Below are 19,686 nucleotides of genomic sequence, written 5' to 3'. Positions count from 1 at the left end.
AGATAGATAGATAGATAGATAGATAGATAGATAGATAGATAGATAGACAGACAGACAGACAGACAGACAGACAGACAGACAGACAGACAGATAGATAGATAGATGATAGGTAGATAGGTAGATATACAACCCCCATATACATAAATAGTAATAAATGCAGATAAATACAAAGTAGTTAAACACAAGGTTGTTTGGGAGGGAGGTCAGTAGCAGGAGAGATGATCACCTAGAAGGCTGTGTTTGAGCTCCATCTTGAAGGAAGAGAAGGATTCTGTGAGTTTGAGGTGAGGAGGGAGCACTTGCCAGGCAGGAGTGAGAGCCATTGCAAAGGCACAGAGAGGGGTCTTGGGGTATTAGATGTGAAGGAGAGAGAGAAGACTGCTTTTGGAATTCAGGTCTTCTTATTATTTTCAGGCAACCCTCTGAATGGTTGTCACGTGGTTAATTTAAACATAAGAAGAAATGCAGGTGGAGATGGTATCCTAGGGGCGGCCAGGTGGCACAGTGAGCTAGAGTGTCGGCCCCAGCGTCGGGAGACCTGGGATCGGTTCTGGCCTCAGATACTCGGCACCCACACAAAAATTAATGGCTGTGTAACCTTGAGCAAGTTACTTAACCCCAATTGCTTTACAAAAAAGAAAAGAGAGAGATGGTATCCTGCTTATGGTTTGGGGAAGCAGGCAGCTTCCAAATGGCAGAGATCATATTGCCCCTTCAGTGTGGTCCAAGTACAGCTTCTGATGACCAGAAAGCATGCTGCTGGCCTGCATAAGGTTGTTTAATCTAACAGTTCATTGGGGGTGATCTGAGCTTAGCTTTTGACCTACCCCATTCAGTCTGGTTAGTCAGATACTCAGAACCACTTTGAAAATGTGCATAGTTCTCTAATGTTCCTGAAATTCTCCTTGAAGTAAGGGCCCATCTTTTTAACACTATTATTCTTCCAGTGACACATGCCTGGGATATCCTTAGCACTTGGTACAGCATCTAGAATATAGTAGGTGCTTAATAAATGCATATTGTCTTGATGATCTACCATAGTTTTTGTGTGGGGCTTTTTTTTTTTTTTTTTGGCTTTTTGGAGCACAGGGCAATTGGGGTTAAGTGACTTGCCCAAGGTCACATGGCTAGTAAGTGTTAAGTGTCTGAGGCCGGATTTGAACTCAGGTCCTCCTGACTCCAGGGCTGGTGCTCTATTCACTATACCACCTAGCCACCCCCCATAGTTTCTTAATTATTGAAAACAACAATAATGATGATGATGATGAACTAGCACTTTAGGTACTTTAAGATTTTCAAAGCACTTTATATATGTTAACTTATTTGATCCTCAGAGCTCTATTAGGTCAGCACTATTATTATCCCCATTTTGTATATGAGGAGACCAAGTGACCTGCCCAGGGTCACACAGCTAGTACTTGTCTGAGGCAGGTTCCAACTTGGGTCTTCCAGACTCCAAGTCCCATGCCTATTCACTGCATATAAGTTGGGGGAAAAAAAGAGCTATTAATGTAAGGATAGCAAGAGGTAACTAATGAACAGCTTATATGTACACAATATCAAGAGAACCTGAGGAAGGCCCTCAGCCCTCAAGGAAGACCCCTGTGACAGACTTATGACAGGACCCCCCCCCCCGCTTTTTTTGGAGGGATGTAGCAACAATGCAATATTCACAGCACCCACAGGTCACTATAAATATAACTGCATGGTGCTCAATCACAAAATATAACAGACTCTCCATATAGAAGACAGAAGCAAAGTATTTATTCAGATACCAGAAAACCGAACCCCCAAACCAGTAAGCCATTTCCATTATAGTAGCAAAGAAATTAATAAGCCACAATAGCACAGAACTACAGAATCCTTTAGCCTTCCCACAAACCAACACAAGACCAATATTTGCTCACAAACCTCTCTGTCTCCCTCAGAAGCACTCTCTTTTCCCATCTGTCTAGCTTGCTCTGACTCCCAGCTTCCTTCAGCAAACTCCTTCCACCACAGGCTCCAGGTGATTACATTCAGCCTATTAGGAGGCAAAGTACATTTTCAAAGCAGGGAAGATGTTCAAATTCCCATTACAAGGGGGGAAGGCAAGGCAGTTGGGGTTAAGTGACTTGACCAAGGTTGCACAGCTAGTAAATGTCAAGTGTCTGAGGCCATATTTGAACTCAGGCACTCCTGATTCCAGTGCTGGTGCTCTATTTACTGCACCACCTAGCTGCCCCTGTGGCAGACTCATGGAAGGACATGAGGCCGGGCTTGATATTACTCAGTATGGGCAGATGTAGCTGGCTTGTGATCTGGATCAATGAGAGGAACACCAAATATTGATGAGTTCACAGCTCCACTGAAATATTAAAAGTAATAAGACACAGTATTATTATATAATGATTCCATGATGACTAGTACACTGTAACACTATAATCTCTAAACAGGGTTAAATGGCCTTCTCTTAACTATGATGTTTCCATGGGGTTTGCCCATAGCATATAGACTAGATGGAAACCAGTCTTGCCATAGCTACCCTTAAGTCATCTTCATTGTCTCTGATCCCCATAATGGATTCGGACCTTTAAATGAGAACTGAGATCTGTTCTTATATCTTGTACTTACTTCATAGTGTCCCAAGAAGAGTTGAGCTCTTTTTCTAAGTTTCAAGGAAGGGGTCATAATGATCATAAGCCTTTATTCATTATGATTAGCTCCCTGAGATAGTCTGTAGGAATAATACCAATTATAACTACTTTGCCATGGACCACCAGGGTCCTTCGTATGATGTAATTACCTAGTTATCCAGACCAGGGAAAGTGGTAGAGCTGGACAGGATTGTGTTTCCCCTGAGGTTGGGGATGGGGGAGGCACTATATGAGTTGAACAGGTTTTATTAAGTGCATTACAGGTTTCCATTAATTATAGCACTTTCTTGGTTCGTCCTTCATAATTTGTCTTGACTACATTCATATACACTTGGGATGAATTTGGGGGGGGGCATAGGGATAGAACCAATTTTTCTGTTTCCCCCAATCCAGCCTTCCTCTCTACTCTTCTCTCCTTTTTCCCTTCAGATCAGAGTAATTAAATCCTACTTCTTTTCATGAAGTCCTGTGATTTCAGGAGAGGGGAACTGCTTCATAATCCTTGGGGAACATAGCCAATGCAATCTCTATGCTAATATGTGCGTGACTAATTGAAATCCATAGATAATGGGAAGAAAGGGAATCATCTACTTTCAGCTAATAGCTTCAACTTTATCCCCCATTAAGCTTTTGAACTTCTTATCATAGATGCCAACATATGGCCACTGTAACTTATTTGTGGCAAATTCTCCAGTGGTCATGTGGACTGGCCATGATACACTGAGAAATTAGGCAATAGGAGAGGTGGAAAAAAGCAGAAGTTACAACAGCGAGGGCCTGGTTCATCCTTAAACTGTTTCATCAGTTTTTGTATTACTGAGAGTTAATCCTGTTCTCCCATCACTGTGTGCTGATATTATGTAACCTTTAGGAAAAACTCTCTTCCTGGCTCTTTTTCATATCTGTTTTTGTGATAATGAAGCCTGACAGGGGCACTCCAAATTGGAATGGATCCTAGGATGGTGTAGTGCAAGAGTTCTTAACTTTATTTGTTTTTAATCATGGCAGTCTCGTGGAGCCTTTGGGCCACTTCTCAGAATCACGTTTATTTATTTGTTTATTAAATTTAATTTTATTTTCAGATCTGCATTTTCTCCCACCTACCTCCTCCTGACATTGAGAAACAGAACAGTGTTTTTAAATATATTAAATATAATCATAAATAAAAATAAATAAGTAAATAATAACAAAAAATAAATATAATAAAACTAGAATTACCAAGGAAACTAATTTTAGTGAGATAGACTTACCAAAATGCTTTTAAAAAACCAAGTTAAGGACAGCTAGGTGACACAGTGAGTAGAGCTCCGGCCCTGGAGTCAGGAGGACCTGAGTTCAAATGCAGCCTCAGACACTTAACACAAAAACTAGCCGTGTGACCCAACTGCCCTCCAAAAAGCAAAAAATAAAAAACAAGTTAAGAACCCTTGGTATAGCCCAATCCCCTCATTCTACAGATGACACTGACACTCAGTTCAGAGAGATTAAATCTCTTGCCCAGTATTACATAGGTCTTATAACTAAGCCAGGATTCAAACCCAGAGTTCCTTGACCCCAAATCCAGTGCCCAGATTCAGCTCTCTCATTCAGAGCTCTGCAAGGGAAGAGAGAAAACCCACATAGAAACAACTTCTTGTTGCCTAAAATTCCAACAGAGATCTAGTCAGCATTTTAATGGTCTGAATGTAAAACAGGCTGTTTGCTTTAATTTTACAGTAGTAATTCTAGTATTGGATTCTTAGCCAGTCACTAATTCAATTCTAAAGGTATTTAAGCGTTTATTATACATAGCCCCCCAGCTTTAATAGAGACATATGTCTCTGGAAAGGAACTTTTATTAAAAGTACTCATTTTCATCTTGTCTTATTTGTACAGAATTAATCTCTAGTACACAGTTATTTTAATAGGTTTTAAGAGCTTAAAATTGAATTAAGTCTTTTGGGACACCCTGTATGATTAGTACTGGGAAGGGTATAAGAAAAGCAAAGCCTGGTTAAGAACTTCCCTTCTCCGTGGGAAAACAAGGCATTGTCATAAAATGTTCAATAATAGTACAACAGTAATTGATCAAGTGCCAAATTAGGCACCCTAGCCAGTCACCAGATTCTTTCCTTCACTCTTTGAAAAGTCTTATGTTCATCCTTTACTTTCCATTGTGAGTCAACCTGGAGCCATACTGATCCAGTTGGAGCCTCTTTATCAACAACCATAAGATAATTTCTTGCTAATTAAGGACTTCTTTGGTTATTTCAGTCATGTCCAACTCTTCATGACTCTGTTAGGGATTTTTTTTTTGGCAAAGATTCTGAAGTGGTTTGCCATTTTCTTCATTTTACAGATGAGGAAACAGAGACAAATAAGGTTAAGTGACTTGTCCAAGGTCACACAGCTAGTAAGTGCCTGAGGCTAAATTTGAACTCCAGGCCTAGTTCTCTATCCACTGTGTCATTTGGCTGCCCAATTAAGGAATAGAGAAACACTTTTTTTTTCTCCTCTGGCTTCTAGGACTTTGCATACTTGGTCACTTGGTGAATTACTATACTCTGCCCAGTGTAACCTGTAAACCCTTAGAACAGACACAGTGGAGGAAAAGAGAATGTGCTGCGGGCAATAGCAGATGGACAGACACCTTTGTAAAATGTAACTCAGAGCTACTGGTCTAGATCACCACTTCTTAAACTGTGAGTTGTGACCCCATATGGGGTCACCAAAAATTTGGCAACGGTAAAAGGTTTCTGAATGCACAACGGCCAAAAATTAATTAAAAATCTAACATGTAATGAATTGGAGGTGTTTCTGGCAGTGTTTGCCCACATTGCATCATGCAGCTTCACTGCAGCTGTGGTTCTGAACACACAGCATGGGCACTTTGCAATGCACATGCCCTCAGGCCACACAACACCAGTGAAAACTGCCAAAACTGGAAACCAGGTTGTGAGTGGAACAAATTTAAGAAGCCATGGTCTGTGGGCGGCTGGGTGGCGCTGTGAATAGAGCACTGGCCCTGTAGTCAGGAGGACCTGAGTTCAGATGTGGCCTCAGACACTTCACACACACACACACACACACACACAACACACAAAACTAGCCATGTGACCTTGGTCAAGTCAACCCCAATTGCCCTACCTTCCCCCCTCCAAAAAGCAAAAAAAAAGAAGCCATGGTCTAGATATTAAGAAGCATTATTGGGCCTTTTAAAATGACTGCATCCTGGAGATGAATTCTGTATAGGTTAGGCACGTTTAATAAAAGTCCCTTCCTAGAGACGTGTGATGTAGGTAGTGGTGAGTAGTGGCCACATGCACCCTTTTAGGAAAGAGGGGCTAGAAGGGGCCTACATCTAAATGCAGTTAGACACTCCAAAGCGTTGGCAAGGGGTGCTGTTTTTTACATCCTAAACACCCTCTTCTACTTCTAGAGTAGGGCTACGGTTCTATTAGATTGTGTAGCTTTAATTTATTTCCATACTGGTGAAGGACCCAACTGGAGTGCTTTCTAGGAGAGTGTTTTTTGTTTGTTTTTGAAGAAAGGAGTTCTTTGTTGCGTTATTTGTCTTTCTCGGAAGGCATAGCTAGGTGCCTCCAGCCACGGGAAGTGAATGCTCAACCGAATAACTCATGAAATTAAGAGGCAAAAACCCTGATCTCATTCAAATTCCTTTGTGCTCCTCTTATTCTGAACAGCTTAGCAAGGAGAATTTCTAGCAATCAGTAAATGTAAAAATTCTGTGCATAGAACAAGGATTCAGAATCCACGTTGAATGCACAGTTATGACTTGGATCATAGGTAGGGTCAAGGGACCAGGAAGGAGGTGCAGGGAATGAGGAGAGAAGGAAGGATGCTGGGGTACTGCATGGAACTTAACTCAATCCACGAGAAAGGACAAGCCAGATGTCACTTAGACCTTTTGTTAAAATTGTTTCTGCAGGTTATGACTGCTGGTTTCTCCGTATTGCTGTTTGACACGGTCCTGGACATTCCAACAGTGGCATGGTAAGTATTTTGTTTAAGGATGGGAGTTGGCCATTGGTTTGGTGAGTACCGTTGTTTAGGGATAAAATGGCTAGTGGCGGTTTGGTGCGTATTGGTACAAGGATAGGAGCCGGGCCCTGTTGGCTTGGTAGATTCAGTGGTAGGAGATGGCCATTGGGCTTTTGAATTTCATAGTATAACTCATGGCAAGCAGAGTGGCAAGCAGAGTGCTGGGATTTGTAGTACAAACAATAATGACAACAACAAAACCACCTGTATCTGAACCTAATTCTGCATTTCTTACCCCTGTGACCTTGGGCTTCTCTGGGCCTCAGTTTCTTCATCTGTAGGAGAAGGCACAAAATCCTACACCAGCGTAGAATTTTGATTCAGTCAGGATCCCATTAATCCTGATTGCCAGAGCCATGCCATCCCAAAAGAAGGTGTGGAAGGTATGGTCAAGGAGACAGTTGCTACTGACCTTGTCACACAGCATCATCACGTCAGCATATTCTATGCCTAAGCTATCCATCAGCTTATAAATATCCCAATGCATGAGACTTTTTCCAGGGACCAGACACATACATGAGTCTGCAGTACCGTGATGCCCTGCTGTAAAGACATCTTGGTTTCCTGATTGATCCCCCTTACATACAGCTCTGGAGCACCAGCCCTGAGGCCCAGGCTCTTCCTGCTTTTGTCTGCTACCTAAAAGCATCCTGGGGGTGGGACAAGGAGACTTTTATGCCTTCCTTACTTAGGATTATTGGAAACAGCTGTGGCAGCTGCCATGCATTTCTAATTGTGGTCAGAAGTATAATAACAAACATACCCCACCAATTATTTTACAGTTTACAAAGTACTTTCACATCCATTATCTCAGATGATCTTCACAACAACTCTGTGAGGTAGGCAGGCTGGGTTTTATTATCCCTGTTTTGTAGTTGAGAAAACAAAGTCCCCAAGCTATGGAGGGACTTACTCAAGGCTATACAGCAAATAAATTAGAGGACTAATTTAGGACTGAATTAGGACTAAATCAGGACTGAAATCCAGATTTGTTTGTTTTGGGTTTTTTTTTTTTTTTTTGCTTTGAGAGGCAGAAATGGTAGAAAGGGGAGCACACTGCTCCCAGAGTTCTGTGTTCAAATCCCACCTATGCTGTTTGCTACCTGCGTGACCTCAAGCAAGTCATTTCTTTTCTTGGGGTCTAGTTCCCTAATCTGTAAAATGAGAGGGTTAGGCTAGACAGCTTCTGAAGCCCCTTCTAGCCCTTTCTATAAGGGCTATAGAAAGTCTAGGTCCTTTCTATGTCATGATGATGCTGTAATAGCTCTAAACACAGGTGCGAGCAAAACTGAGTGATTGTATTGTCTATATGGCAAAGTTAGAATGGACATTGGGGTTTCTAGTTGGCTCTCTAAAGTCGGTTCTTGTTAATGAGGTATATTTTCCATATGTAATGAATCCATTGAAAGCTACACGCTAGTTATTTAAAGCCAATGTGGTACTGAAGATGAAGTCCGGGACTTGGAGCCAGGAAGCCCTAGGTTCAAAATCCTCCCTCTAACACTTACTAAGTACCCATCAGTAAGCATTTATCCTTCACTTACTATGTAAGTACATTGTGCTAAAAGTGCTAGGGATAGGAGGAAAGATAAAAACAGTTTCTATATAAGGAGTTTGCATTCTATCTAATCTGTATCAATCAATCAGGAAATATATTAAGTGCCTAATGTGTGCCAGGAACTATGTAAAGAGTTGGAGATATGATAAGAGTCAAAGGACAGTTCCTGCCCTCAAGGAGCTTAGAATCTAAATAGAGAGCTAACTTGAAAACCAGGCCTGTACAGCATAGGTCTGCAGACCATTTGCAACCCAGGCCCACTGAAGGATTTCAGGTGGCCCATGAAAAATGTAGAAGATATAAATGAAAGTAAAGATGTAATGAGTGCTTTGTCCATGCCCCACTTAACCCACATTCCACTGGTCACTGTTGTGGCGGTCATGTAACTTGGCTGGTGGGTATTCTCTCTTTATAACATGATGCGTGGCAACCATCGCTCTGTCTGTAGTCTGAGAGGAGTGATTTCATGATAAGTAAAAATCTTAAATAATAAGTGTAATTAATTGATATCAATTGAAATTTCCCTTTTTAAAAATATGGTGTGGGGGAGGCTAGGAGGCACAGTGAATAGAGCACCGGCCCTGGAGTCAGGAGGACCTGAGTTCAAATGCGGCCTCAGACACTTAACACAAAACTTAGCCTTGTGACCTTGGGCAAGTCACTCAACCCCAAATGGCCTACCTTCCCCCTCCAAAAAGGGAAAAAAAATATGGTTTGTTTGAAAAATAGCTTAATCATTAATTATACCTTTTCTTGGAAAGTGATTGGCCTGAAGAAGTTTAGCCTATTTTAATTTTGGCCCCTATCTACTGCCAAGTTGTGCAGGTCTGATTAAACAAATATATACAAAGCAAGCTGCATACTGGATAAATAGGAAATAATTAACAGAGAGAAGGAACTAGAATTAAGAGGGCTCAGGAAAGGCTCCCTGTAGAAGGTAGGATTTTAGTTGGGACTTTAGAGGAAGCCAAGGAGGTCAGTTAGAGTGAATCTACACATATATGTATATATCTCTGTATCTGTATATCTATCTATGAATGAGAGAACACAAGAGAAATATAGAGTAGAAGGAAGGTAACCTTCGAGTCATTTAACCTTTATGTCACTCAAGCAGCTCCTCATGTCTTCATAGATAAGTGTTGGGGGTTTGTAGTCTGTCTTGGTAAAAGGAGTTGGGCAATTTCCTGCTCTGATGAAATTATACATTTCTCATGCTTTCTCTGATGTTTGTTATGGGATATTACCTCCCCCTCCCTCCCCCCAACTCTATTCGTGGATTGATTTGGATGAACTCAGACAATCTCAGGAACAGGAAGTTTTGAGAAGCAACCCTTCATTCTTGACTGGCATACAGGGAAAGAAAAGCCCTTGAAAAGCTATAATAGTGAACAGTCATTGTTGTTGCCTTGTGATTTTTGTTGTTGTTTAGAGGGCTAGGAGATGGTACAGAGGGACTGATGAATGAGGTGGAATTATTAATTGGTTCTCCTACTTACCATTGAGAAAGGGGGTGTGGTCCAGAAGAAAAAGCACTATATCCAGAGTCAGAGGACCTGGACATGAATCTTGCCTCTAACACTATCTGAATGACTTTGGGACAGTCACTTACCCTCTCTGGGCCTAAGTTACCTCATCTGTAGAATGATTTCTACTTCTTTTTTTGCTTTTTTGGAGGGGGGAAGGCAGGGCAGTTGGGGTTAAGTGACTTTCCCAAGGTCACATGGCTAGTTAAGTGTTAAGTGTCTGAGGCTGGATTTGAACTCAGGTCCTCCTGACTCCAGGGCGGGTGCTGTATTCACTGTGCCACCTAGCCACCCCCAAATGATTTATACTTTAACAACATTTTAAAAACTTAAGAACTCTAATCAATACAATGATCAACCATGATTCCCTAAACTGATGACAAAGGATGTTGCTCACCTCCTGACAGAAGGATGATGGACTAAATATGCACAATGAGAGAAATGTTTTTTGATTGTGGCCAATATGGTGATTTGTTTTGCTTCACTACGTAGATTTGTTACAAGGATTTTGTTCATCTTTCTCTGTTTCCAGTGAGGAAGAGGAGGTGAGAAGAAGAGAAAATAAGTGCTTGTTAATTAAAAATATAAGATTTAATTTAGAAATATAAATGCAACAAAACAAGAAAAAAAATAAAATGGAGACCTAGATGGCATCGCTGGTCTTGCTCTGAATCTATGAGCCTATGATCTTTCAGCAGCTAGCTTGGAAGTGAAAACAATAATGTGTGCTGCTAGCCACAAATATTTTATTGGCTCTGTTTGATCAGATCCATGTGGTCACGTCCTCTCCACCAAAATTAATCCCATAAAGGAAAATAACCTGAAGAGGTCGCAAGTGGCCCAGGCCAGAAAAGATCACCTTGAAGCCGCATGACAGATAGCCCAGTCCCAGCCTGAAGCCTCATCCCACTTCCAAGGAGCTTTCTGAGCTGCAGTCACGCTTTCACCCACCCCTCCTATATAGTCACTCACGGGTTAATCTCCTGTGTCTGACTGTTGAATGCAGTATACTGAGGAGGAGGGTAACTGGACTGGATTTGTTGGGATGCTTCAAACAAGACACCAAGAACTCCTTTTGGGCTTAAAACTTTCCATGTCTAGGAGCCTTTTTCTCTTTTAGTCAAGTTAGTGTTTTGTTTGGCAGATACAGATTTTTTTTTCCATGTGATTATGCTTCAGAATTAAAAGAAAGAAAAAAGTGCAGTTAAGAATGCAGTTCACAATTAGGCCTTTTCTTCATTTCTTCAGCAATTACTATCACGAATTATGTTGTTGCTGTTGAGTTGTTTCAGGAGTCTCCTGCTCTTTGTGACCCCATTTTGGGTTTTCTTGGCACAGATACTGGAGTTGTTTGCCATTTCCTTCTCCAGATCATTTTATAGATGAGGAAACAGAGGCATACAGGGTTAAGTGACTTGCCCAGGGTCACACAGCTCCTAAGTTTCTGAGGCCAGATTTGAGCTTACAAAGATGAGTCTTCCTGACTCCAGAACCAGCATTCTATCCAATTTGCCTCCTCGCTGCCCATCAAGAAATATAACCAGTAGGGTTGGGAGAGGAGGTTTGGAGAATTTCCAAAAATAGTATTGGTTAGGGGAAGACGTTCTTCTTTAGAATGGGCCGTGTTTGCCCCTATCCAGAACCAAGGAGATATCAGGGCAGTCATAATGATAATGATTAGCATAAACGACTCCCATATATATGGTGTCCGAAAATTTCCAAAACACTTAAGTAGACTGGTATGAATTCAGCTTTTTTTTTTTTTTGACTGGGAGCAGAGAATAGGGGGAGTTCCAGACTATGATTACATATGGTGTAGGGAACTTCCAGGGAGGAAACTCCCTTTTACCAGTGTAGATTGGCAACTGTTGGCAGCATATAGTTATAGAGAATTATATAGTTTGTTCATTGTTTGTCCTTCATTGTCGAAGAGGACCATGACATCAGGGAGGTGATGTATGACTTGCAAGTGAATTGGATTTAAGTGAGGTAGGGCTATGCAATGTCACCAGCCTCACTTTCTCCTCTGGAGCCATCTGGGTCCAATGACAAGATATAAATCAGGATGATTGGAGATGACCTCAGATGCAGTGGGTGACCTTGATTTTTTTAAGTTAACATCTTTCCCAGGTCTCAGTTTGACTGATGCAATGCCCCTTCAGTGATTAAGTCTAGGTAAGAATGAGGTAGAGAATGGCATCTTTTACTTAGTTTAAAGAAAATCAGTCTAGGAGGAGAAGACCCTCAGGGTTTCTGGCCAAAGCAGAAACAGGTGCTATCTACAATTTATAAAGAATTACCTGAGGAGCTGAAAGATTCAGTGAACTTCTCAGGGACAAGCAGTCAGTATGAGTCAGAGTCCAGACTTGAACCCTGATCTTACTAACTCCAAGTGTGGCCCTCCATCCACGATGGAATGTTGCATTTATTTACAAGGCTGAAATAAAGTGTTTTACAAACTTTAGAGCACAATAGAATTAATTCATATTGTTATTATCCATTAATATTATTATTAATAATAGAGTGCTTGCTTTTATGACTAATTCTAGTAATTAATATAATTTTTCAGAGTAAGTCATAGAGCTAGTCTGGGGGTGGGTCATATGGACCTGCTACCTAATTCAGTCTATTATAACCTCCCTAATAATATGACATCTTCTATTTGTACAGTGTCCTCAGTAGCATATTTATAGACTATAAAAGTAAAGCAGGGTTTTTGTTAGGATATTTTTTAACCTCAGAAAGAAGAGGCTTTGTAGCTTTAGCTTAAGTGTTGGGGTGGAGACAGCTTCCACATTTGGGTTTTTGAAGACGGAAATCGATGTCACCTGTTAGTTCCTGTGAAAGAATCATGCCTTCAAGGCCAAATGAAAGAACACTTTGGGGGGGGACAAGGAGGTGAAGAAATTTCACTGTAGGCTTCCTCTTGGTGCTTGTAGAGCTAAGAAGGGAGTTTCAGAAGCTATGGAGTCCCTCCTCGCCCTGCTTGTGGGTAAGATGACACCTATGCCATCATAGACTGATAAGAATCTACCTTCGTTTTTCAAAATTGCTAGAAAAAAAGAGTCCCTAGGCAGTGAATAGAGGCCAATTTCTGTTCTGAAAAGAAGGAACAAGTAGAAAGGAAAACAAAACATTTTCTTCATACCAAGTAGCCAGTGACTCTTAAATAATGGTTTGAAATATGTCATCAGATGAGTGGAGGTTCATGGGGGAGTGATCCACAAATTCCTCCATCCTACAAGTATGCAGATCAATAAGATGATTCCATAGTAAAAGAATAGGGGCTTCCAGAAACAAAACGGTTCCATTCCTCACCCTGAGGCTTCATCAGGTGGCTGAGAAGGGAGAGTGAAGTTGGGTTTTTCCATTCCATTGGGGAGAACTTTTATTTAAAAGAAAGCTCTTCCATTGTTGCTTAGCACCCCAAATTGAATCTGGACATTGATCCCTCATTCAAACAAGTGTTTTTGATGACATTGTATTGTGGGGATTGCAAAAAAAAAAATTAGTCAATGTCCCTACCTTCAAGAAGCTTAAAGTCTAGGAGAAGAGACACATGCATGTAAAAAAAAAAATGACTGCACAATTCAGTGTATGATTGAATTAAATGAATGGTCCAGATAAGTGCTATGGGTATGTAGAGGAGGGAGACGCCGCTTTTGCTTGGTGTGTATATATGCATATATATATGTACATATGTGTGATATATGTGTATATACACACATATCAACAAACACAGTTGTGCTGCAAAAAAAACGTAGGATTCCTACAAACAGAGAGAAAAGGAGCTGAGGACTCAGATAGTCAGTAGCCTTGCTCAGTTCAAAGCCCTAGGGGAAAGTATTGGAAGTGGAAGGACAAATGTCTACAATTGGTAATATTTACACTTCAGAAATATAAAGACTTCTAGACATCTTTTTCCCACCCAGCTGGAAGATGCCTATCTGAGGAATGTCATGAATTGGGAGCAAGTTGAAATTGAGCTGCCAAAATTTCACGAGAAAGAAAATGACTTTTGTTTCTGGGTCTGTTTTTGAGATTCTCCCTAAATCACTATCATTCCAAGTTTGACAGATTCTAAATTGTTGCAGTGTCACTTTAGTATAATAATGTTTCATGAGGTCCTATGTGATCTTTCAACATATAATAATTTGAGGTTGATCTGAACGTGAGAAGTTGGAATGGGGGTACAGGCTGGCAACTCAGTGTTGAAACTGGATGTAAGAGCAGCAGTCAGAATATTCATAACCTGAGGATTTTGTTGTGTGCACTTAATAAAATGGAAAGCAGTGCCTGCGGTGTGGGACGTGTACCCAGAACAAGGCAATAGAACATATGTGATCACCGCAGAAGGAACCTTGACTTTGGAATTTCCTGATTTTTTTGGAGAACCCTAGAGTTTAAGGAGGGCATGTTTTCAGCCTCAAAGAATTTTTCCAACCACAGAAAGACCCACCAGCAAGGGAGTGTCAGACTGTGCTTCAGATTTTGTTTCTGTCTTTTATACGGAGACATTTTCTCATTGTACACATATAACTGTCTTAGTCATCTTCTGGGGTAGATGTCAGCAGAAGTGGTAGGAATTGGTGAAGAGACCCTTGTCAGTGCCTAGATATCACCTTGCAGTTTAGGATGGCCAGTGAAGAAAATACTATTTAAAATGTGGCAAGGATTTAAGTTGCATGTTTATTCCTTAATTAGGATTTGAACTAGGCATCTTTAAAATACATTGTCCAGCTATAGTAAAAAACATGCACAGTCAGTATTGATCGATTTCTACAATAAAAATAATGAAAATAATAATAGTAATAATAATTTAGAATGATTACTGTTGCTGACTAGCTTCATGCCCTCGAATTGAAGAGACAATTCATATTTCAACCTGAATTCTAATTAACACACTTCAGATTTATAAGGTTTTGATTATATAAAGGATTCATGTTTGGAGTGTGTTAATTCATTGTAATCCAAAATTGGAGAAAAGATCTTGACTGCGACCATTGCTGCTCAGTCACTGACTATAGAGTCTCCTTTCAGAACAGGATACTTTGGGTGATGATTATAGACAGAACAGGCTAGAATGATGATTCCTTTGTTTTTAGGATTCTTTACTATCCTCAGCATTTTGTATATTGTCACTTAGTCGACAAACATTTATTAAAAAACTCCTGCTGTGTGCCAATCTCTGTGCTAGGTAGTGGGAAACAATCTCTTAGTTCAACACCTAAGGGGAAAAAATTCATACATTATCCCTGAGCACCAATTCTAAGGGAATTCAGGCTCTCTAGCTAAGTGGTACAGTGGATAGAACACAGGGCTGGGAGTCAGGAAGACTCATCTTCCTGAGTTTAAATCTGACCTCAAAAATGGTACTAGCTGTGTGACCCCGGGCAAGTCACTTAATCCTGTTTGCCTCAGTTTCCTCATCTGTGAAATGAGCTGGAAAAGGAAATGGCAAAACCACTGCAGCATCTGTGTTGAGAAAACCCCAAATAGCGTTGTGAAGAGAAAACACTACTTCCCTCTTGCCTTAGAGAATTCTTCTCTTCCTTCAAGAGGATGTTCACATACCAACTTCTTTCTGCATGAAGTTTTCTTGAGTCCCACAGTGTCCTCCCTCCCCAAACGCTTCAGATCTAACTACTTGGTATGTATTTATTCACTTTACATTTTCGCCACATATGTACATATTATGCACATTTCTTGTCTCCCCCGTTAGACTGTAAGCTTCTAGAGGGTGGGGAGTGTCTCATTCTTTGTCCCAGCATCTGGCACAAATCCTCACACACAGCAGGCACTGAAGAAGTTCTTGTTGACTGGTTGCCCAACATCATACAGTTAGTAAGTATGTGTGGGTCAAGATTTGAACCCAGGTCTTCCTGACTCCAAGTTCAGCACTCTATTCCCTAGCTGCCTGTAACTGAATACATGACAAAGACTGCTGTCTAAGGTCCTGGGCTCCCAATGGGGCAGTTCTCTCAACTAGCCCAGTGTGGTTCTCTGTACAAATTGGTTAACTAGATTGTCGTTCTTGTTTAGCTCTTGTTTAGGTTTTCTTGGCAAAGACTCTGGAATGGTTTGCCATTTCCTTCTCCAGTGTGTCCCCATTTTACAGATGAGGAATGAGAGTGATTAAGTGACTTGTCCAGGGTCACACAGCTAGCGAGTGTCTGAAGTTGGATTTCAACTAAGGTCTTCCTGACTCCAGACCTGGTGCTCTAGCTATTAAGGCCTTAAGAAAATAGGGCACAGAAGTTATGGTTTCATGGGAATGTGTTGAGAGAGGAAGCAGGAGAATTCTAGAGGAGAGGTGTCAAACATACAGTGTGCAGCCTACAGCATCCCTGGGGACAGCCCAAAGCTGATTAAAATGTAATTGGGAGCACAGTGAATAGAGCACTGGCCCTGGAGTCAGGAAGACCAGAGTTCAAATTCGGCCTCAGACACTTAACACTTACTAGCCATGTGACTTTGGGCAAGTTGCTTTACCCCAATTGCCCTGCCTTTTCCCCTCCAAAAACAAACAAAAAAATGTAATTGGGAAATATTTAACAAAATAAATAAAACAGATAAAATTACATTTTAAAAACTAAATTAATGTGTGGCCCATAGGGATCCTAATGTATGATTTATTGGCCCCCATTTTTCTTTGAAGGCAACAGCGTGGCATAGTGGATAGAATACTGGGCCTGGAGTGAGGAAGACCTGAGTTCAAATCCAGCCTCAGACACTTCCAAGCTGTGTGACCCTGGGCAAGTCATTTAACCTTGTTTGCCTTAGTTTCCTCATCTGTAAAATGAGCAGGAAAAGGAAATGGCAAACTACCCCCAATATCTTTGACAAGAAAACCCCAAATGGGATTATAAAAAATTGGACATGACTTAACAACAGCATTTCTATTTGAGTTTGATACCACTGATCAAACTTTTTGGTCTCAGATGCCCTTTACGTTCTTAAAAATTAGTGAGGACCCCCAAAGTATGGGTTATATATCTATCAATATCTACTGTATTAGAAATTAAAATATCTTAGCATTATTATGAAAATAGTTTAGATCTTGCCCCTGAAAGGGTCTGAGGAACACCCTGCCTCCCCCTCCGCCCTGCCCAGGGGTCCTTGAACCACACTTTGAGAATCACTGAGTCTCAAATCTAGAGCACAGGCATCAGACAAAAAGCCTGGTGCGTGGTAGTGAGGGGACACCCACATCAGGAGGGTCCTGAGTGCCTGATGGAAGATAGAAGGAAGTGCCGAAAGACTGGAGAAGTAGATGGGGGGCATGGGAGGAGGGGGACACTTCACCTATTTTACAGCCTGCCCAGTGGACCCTGTTTATAGACTCACTTAAAAGGAGAAGCTTGTTTGTGTGATCTCAGACTATAAATGAAGCCAGTGAGCTCAGCAGGAAAAATTTATTCCTTAGTGATTGATATTTGTTCATTTCAGGAATGATGGGGACTGCAAGATTTGCAAACATTTCAGGAAAGCTCAGACTTAAATAGTCATAATGCTATTAAGATTCCGCTTCCCCCCTCCCCCCCTGCCCCCCACTCCCATCACATTTGTTTGTGTTTCAGCAATCACCAAGTTTATTTTGGCTTTTCATAAGCCAGTGGGGAGAAATGCAAGATTGTCACACTTTGGTTCTGTGGCTAGAAAGGTCAAAGGACTAGTCTTTTGCCTTGTGCTTTTCTCTAGTAATTTTGGAGGGTTAGAGGCTTAGTGTTCCTAGTTAAAATCTGCAGAAACAGAACCTTTGAAGAGTAAAAGCCATTCTTCCCCCTCGGCCTCAGTTCACTGTAACCCTCCGTACTCGTCCCATCCGTGTAGGGAATGGGTACATTGCCTTTGGGGTCACACAGCTTTAGGGGCAATCCAATTGAGTGAGGTCCTCAACCCTCAAATGGATCTGTGAGCTCATCAATTTGGAAGCTCCCTCCAGTAAAGCAGATCTTAACCCATCCGTGCCCGCCCATCCTATGGCACTCTCGACAGTGTTTTCTGAAAAGTTCACTACAAGGGGTCTCCTAGATATTAATAAGAAATGTTGTTCAGTCATTTAGTTGTTCACAACTCTTCATGACCCCATGGACCACAACAGACCAGGACCTTCTATCCTCCACCGTCTTAAAGTCTGCTCAAGCTCACGTTTGTTGTTTCTGTGATGCCATCTATCTATCTCATCCTCTGCCATCCCCTTTTCCTTTTGCCTTCAACCTTTCCCAACATTAGTCATTTCCAAAGAGTCCCATCTTCTCATTATATGGCCAAAGTATTTAAGCTTCAACTTCACTATTTGACTTTCCAGTGAATAGTCTGAATTAATTTCTTTAAGTATTGACTGATTTGATCTCCTTGTTATCCGAGGGACTCTCAAAAGTCTTCTACAGCACCACAGTTTGAAAGCATTGATTCTATGGTGCTCAACTCTCCTTATGGTCTAACTCTGACAAGCCGTACATTGCTACTGGAAAACCATAGCTTTGACTATTTTTGAAGACAGCCAGTCTCCATTCTGGGGCTCCATAATGGGATATAGCAAGAGTATGCACCAACTTATCCGTGGGTACCACTCCAAAAGTTTGTAATTCAATTGTTTAAAGCTCTTAACCCATTTCCTCCTAGAAACCTTGTTATACATAGTACCTAAGTTTCTAGGCTAGACCTCAAAAACTCATTTAACTGAAATGAACTATTTGAGCTGTAAATAAGGCAGCATGACATAGTGGGGATAATGCTGAGCCTGGAGTCAGAAAGACCCTGGTTCACTCTGACATCTGACACGGCTGTGTAGCCATGGGCAAATCACTTAACCTGTCTGAGCGTCTGACAACTCTCTAACATTAAAAGTTAGAAACTGGAGCAAAGGACATTTGTAATCTTCATAGTAAGAAATTCTACTGGAAGTCCCCACACTAACCAAATTATAGCTTTTTGATGGAAATGCTTATATAGCATGAAATAGTTAATAGTGGTGAGGGTGGTGTGACTAGCTTTGTAACTCATTTATATAACATAGTTTCTGTAGGGAAACGCGTTCTGAGTGTTGGCAACATACCTCATTCTTCCTCCATTCCCAGACCCCAACTACCAGATCTGCAGAATGGGCTACCTGGCGAGAAGGAAATATACTTCCTGCCAAGCTACACTGTTCGCTTGCTCTCAGACGAGAAACCTGGCCCCTGAACCCTATTTCCACTAACAAACACTATGAGAGACTTGGATAGTTAACTGTTGAATTGATAATTAATGTATGAAATTACAAAATCATAAAATGGGGGCAGGTATGTCCAGTTCTCTGAGTACTCTTCAGGAAAGGATCCGACAGCAGTGGCAATACATAGTACCTAAGATCCTAGGCTAGACCGTGAAAGCTTATTTAATGGGCTGCTATCACGCTTTAATAAGGAATAGAAGGATAGAGATCAGTGGTGAAAAGGGTACGGAGGCAGATGGCCTCAGGATGGGAGATAGGATGGTGAAGGGAGGCAGCTCAAGGAAGAGGATGGGGAGGGGGAGAGGGACAGAGAACCACTCCTGTAACCATGGATTAGAATCGGGAGCATTTGGCACCACGGATTCAGATGGATATGGGAAACTGCTGAGGGGCAGGAGTTGAAGCTTACAGGTTTTTGGGGGGAACAGACTAACTCTTATCTGTACCACCTTGGGGTTAGTCCATCAACATATCCAAATCATCTCAAAGTTGTTTGTAAAACTTTAAAGTTAACATGTCCACATAAGCTGAAAATTGTCAGCACCTTTTGGTGTTCTGCTGGTCTCATTGAGAATATCTGGAACTTGTCTGGGATTGACATATCACAGGACCAGAAGGCCCTGACAGCAAGGCCTCGATGGCTTCCCATGATTCAGCACCTATTACCAGGCTGTGGATTTGGGGGAATATACAATACAATTTACAAAT

General features: G+C 41.3%; 1 protein-coding gene across 4 annotated transcripts in view; it reads left to right on the top strand.

The window, feature by feature from the left end:
* Positions 1-19,686, top strand: part of TMEM241 (transmembrane protein 241) — a 168,399-nt gene that overhangs the window by 143,355 nt on the left and 5,358 nt on the right. For all 4 annotated transcript variants that reach the window (XM_069099787.1, XM_069099786.1, XM_069099784.1 and 1 more), the window contains one exon: positions 6,565-6,629. In XM_069099787.1, coding sequence (XP_068955888.1) covers positions 6,565-6,629 — 65 coding nt within the window. Of the gene's footprint in view, positions 1-6,564; positions 6,630-19,686 lie in introns of those variants that run through there.

The sequence above is a fragment of the Petaurus breviceps genome, unplaced genomic scaffold (assembly GCF_028583685.1).
Source record: "Petaurus breviceps papuanus isolate PSGF00001 unplaced genomic scaffold, PetGlider_PUasm1.0 38, whole genome shotgun sequence".
NCBI lineage: Eukaryota > Metazoa > Chordata > Mammalia > Diprotodontia > Petauridae > Petaurus > Petaurus breviceps.
Note: the sequence above shows the minus strand (reverse complement) of the source record. Positions and strands in the feature narration are given on the sequence as shown.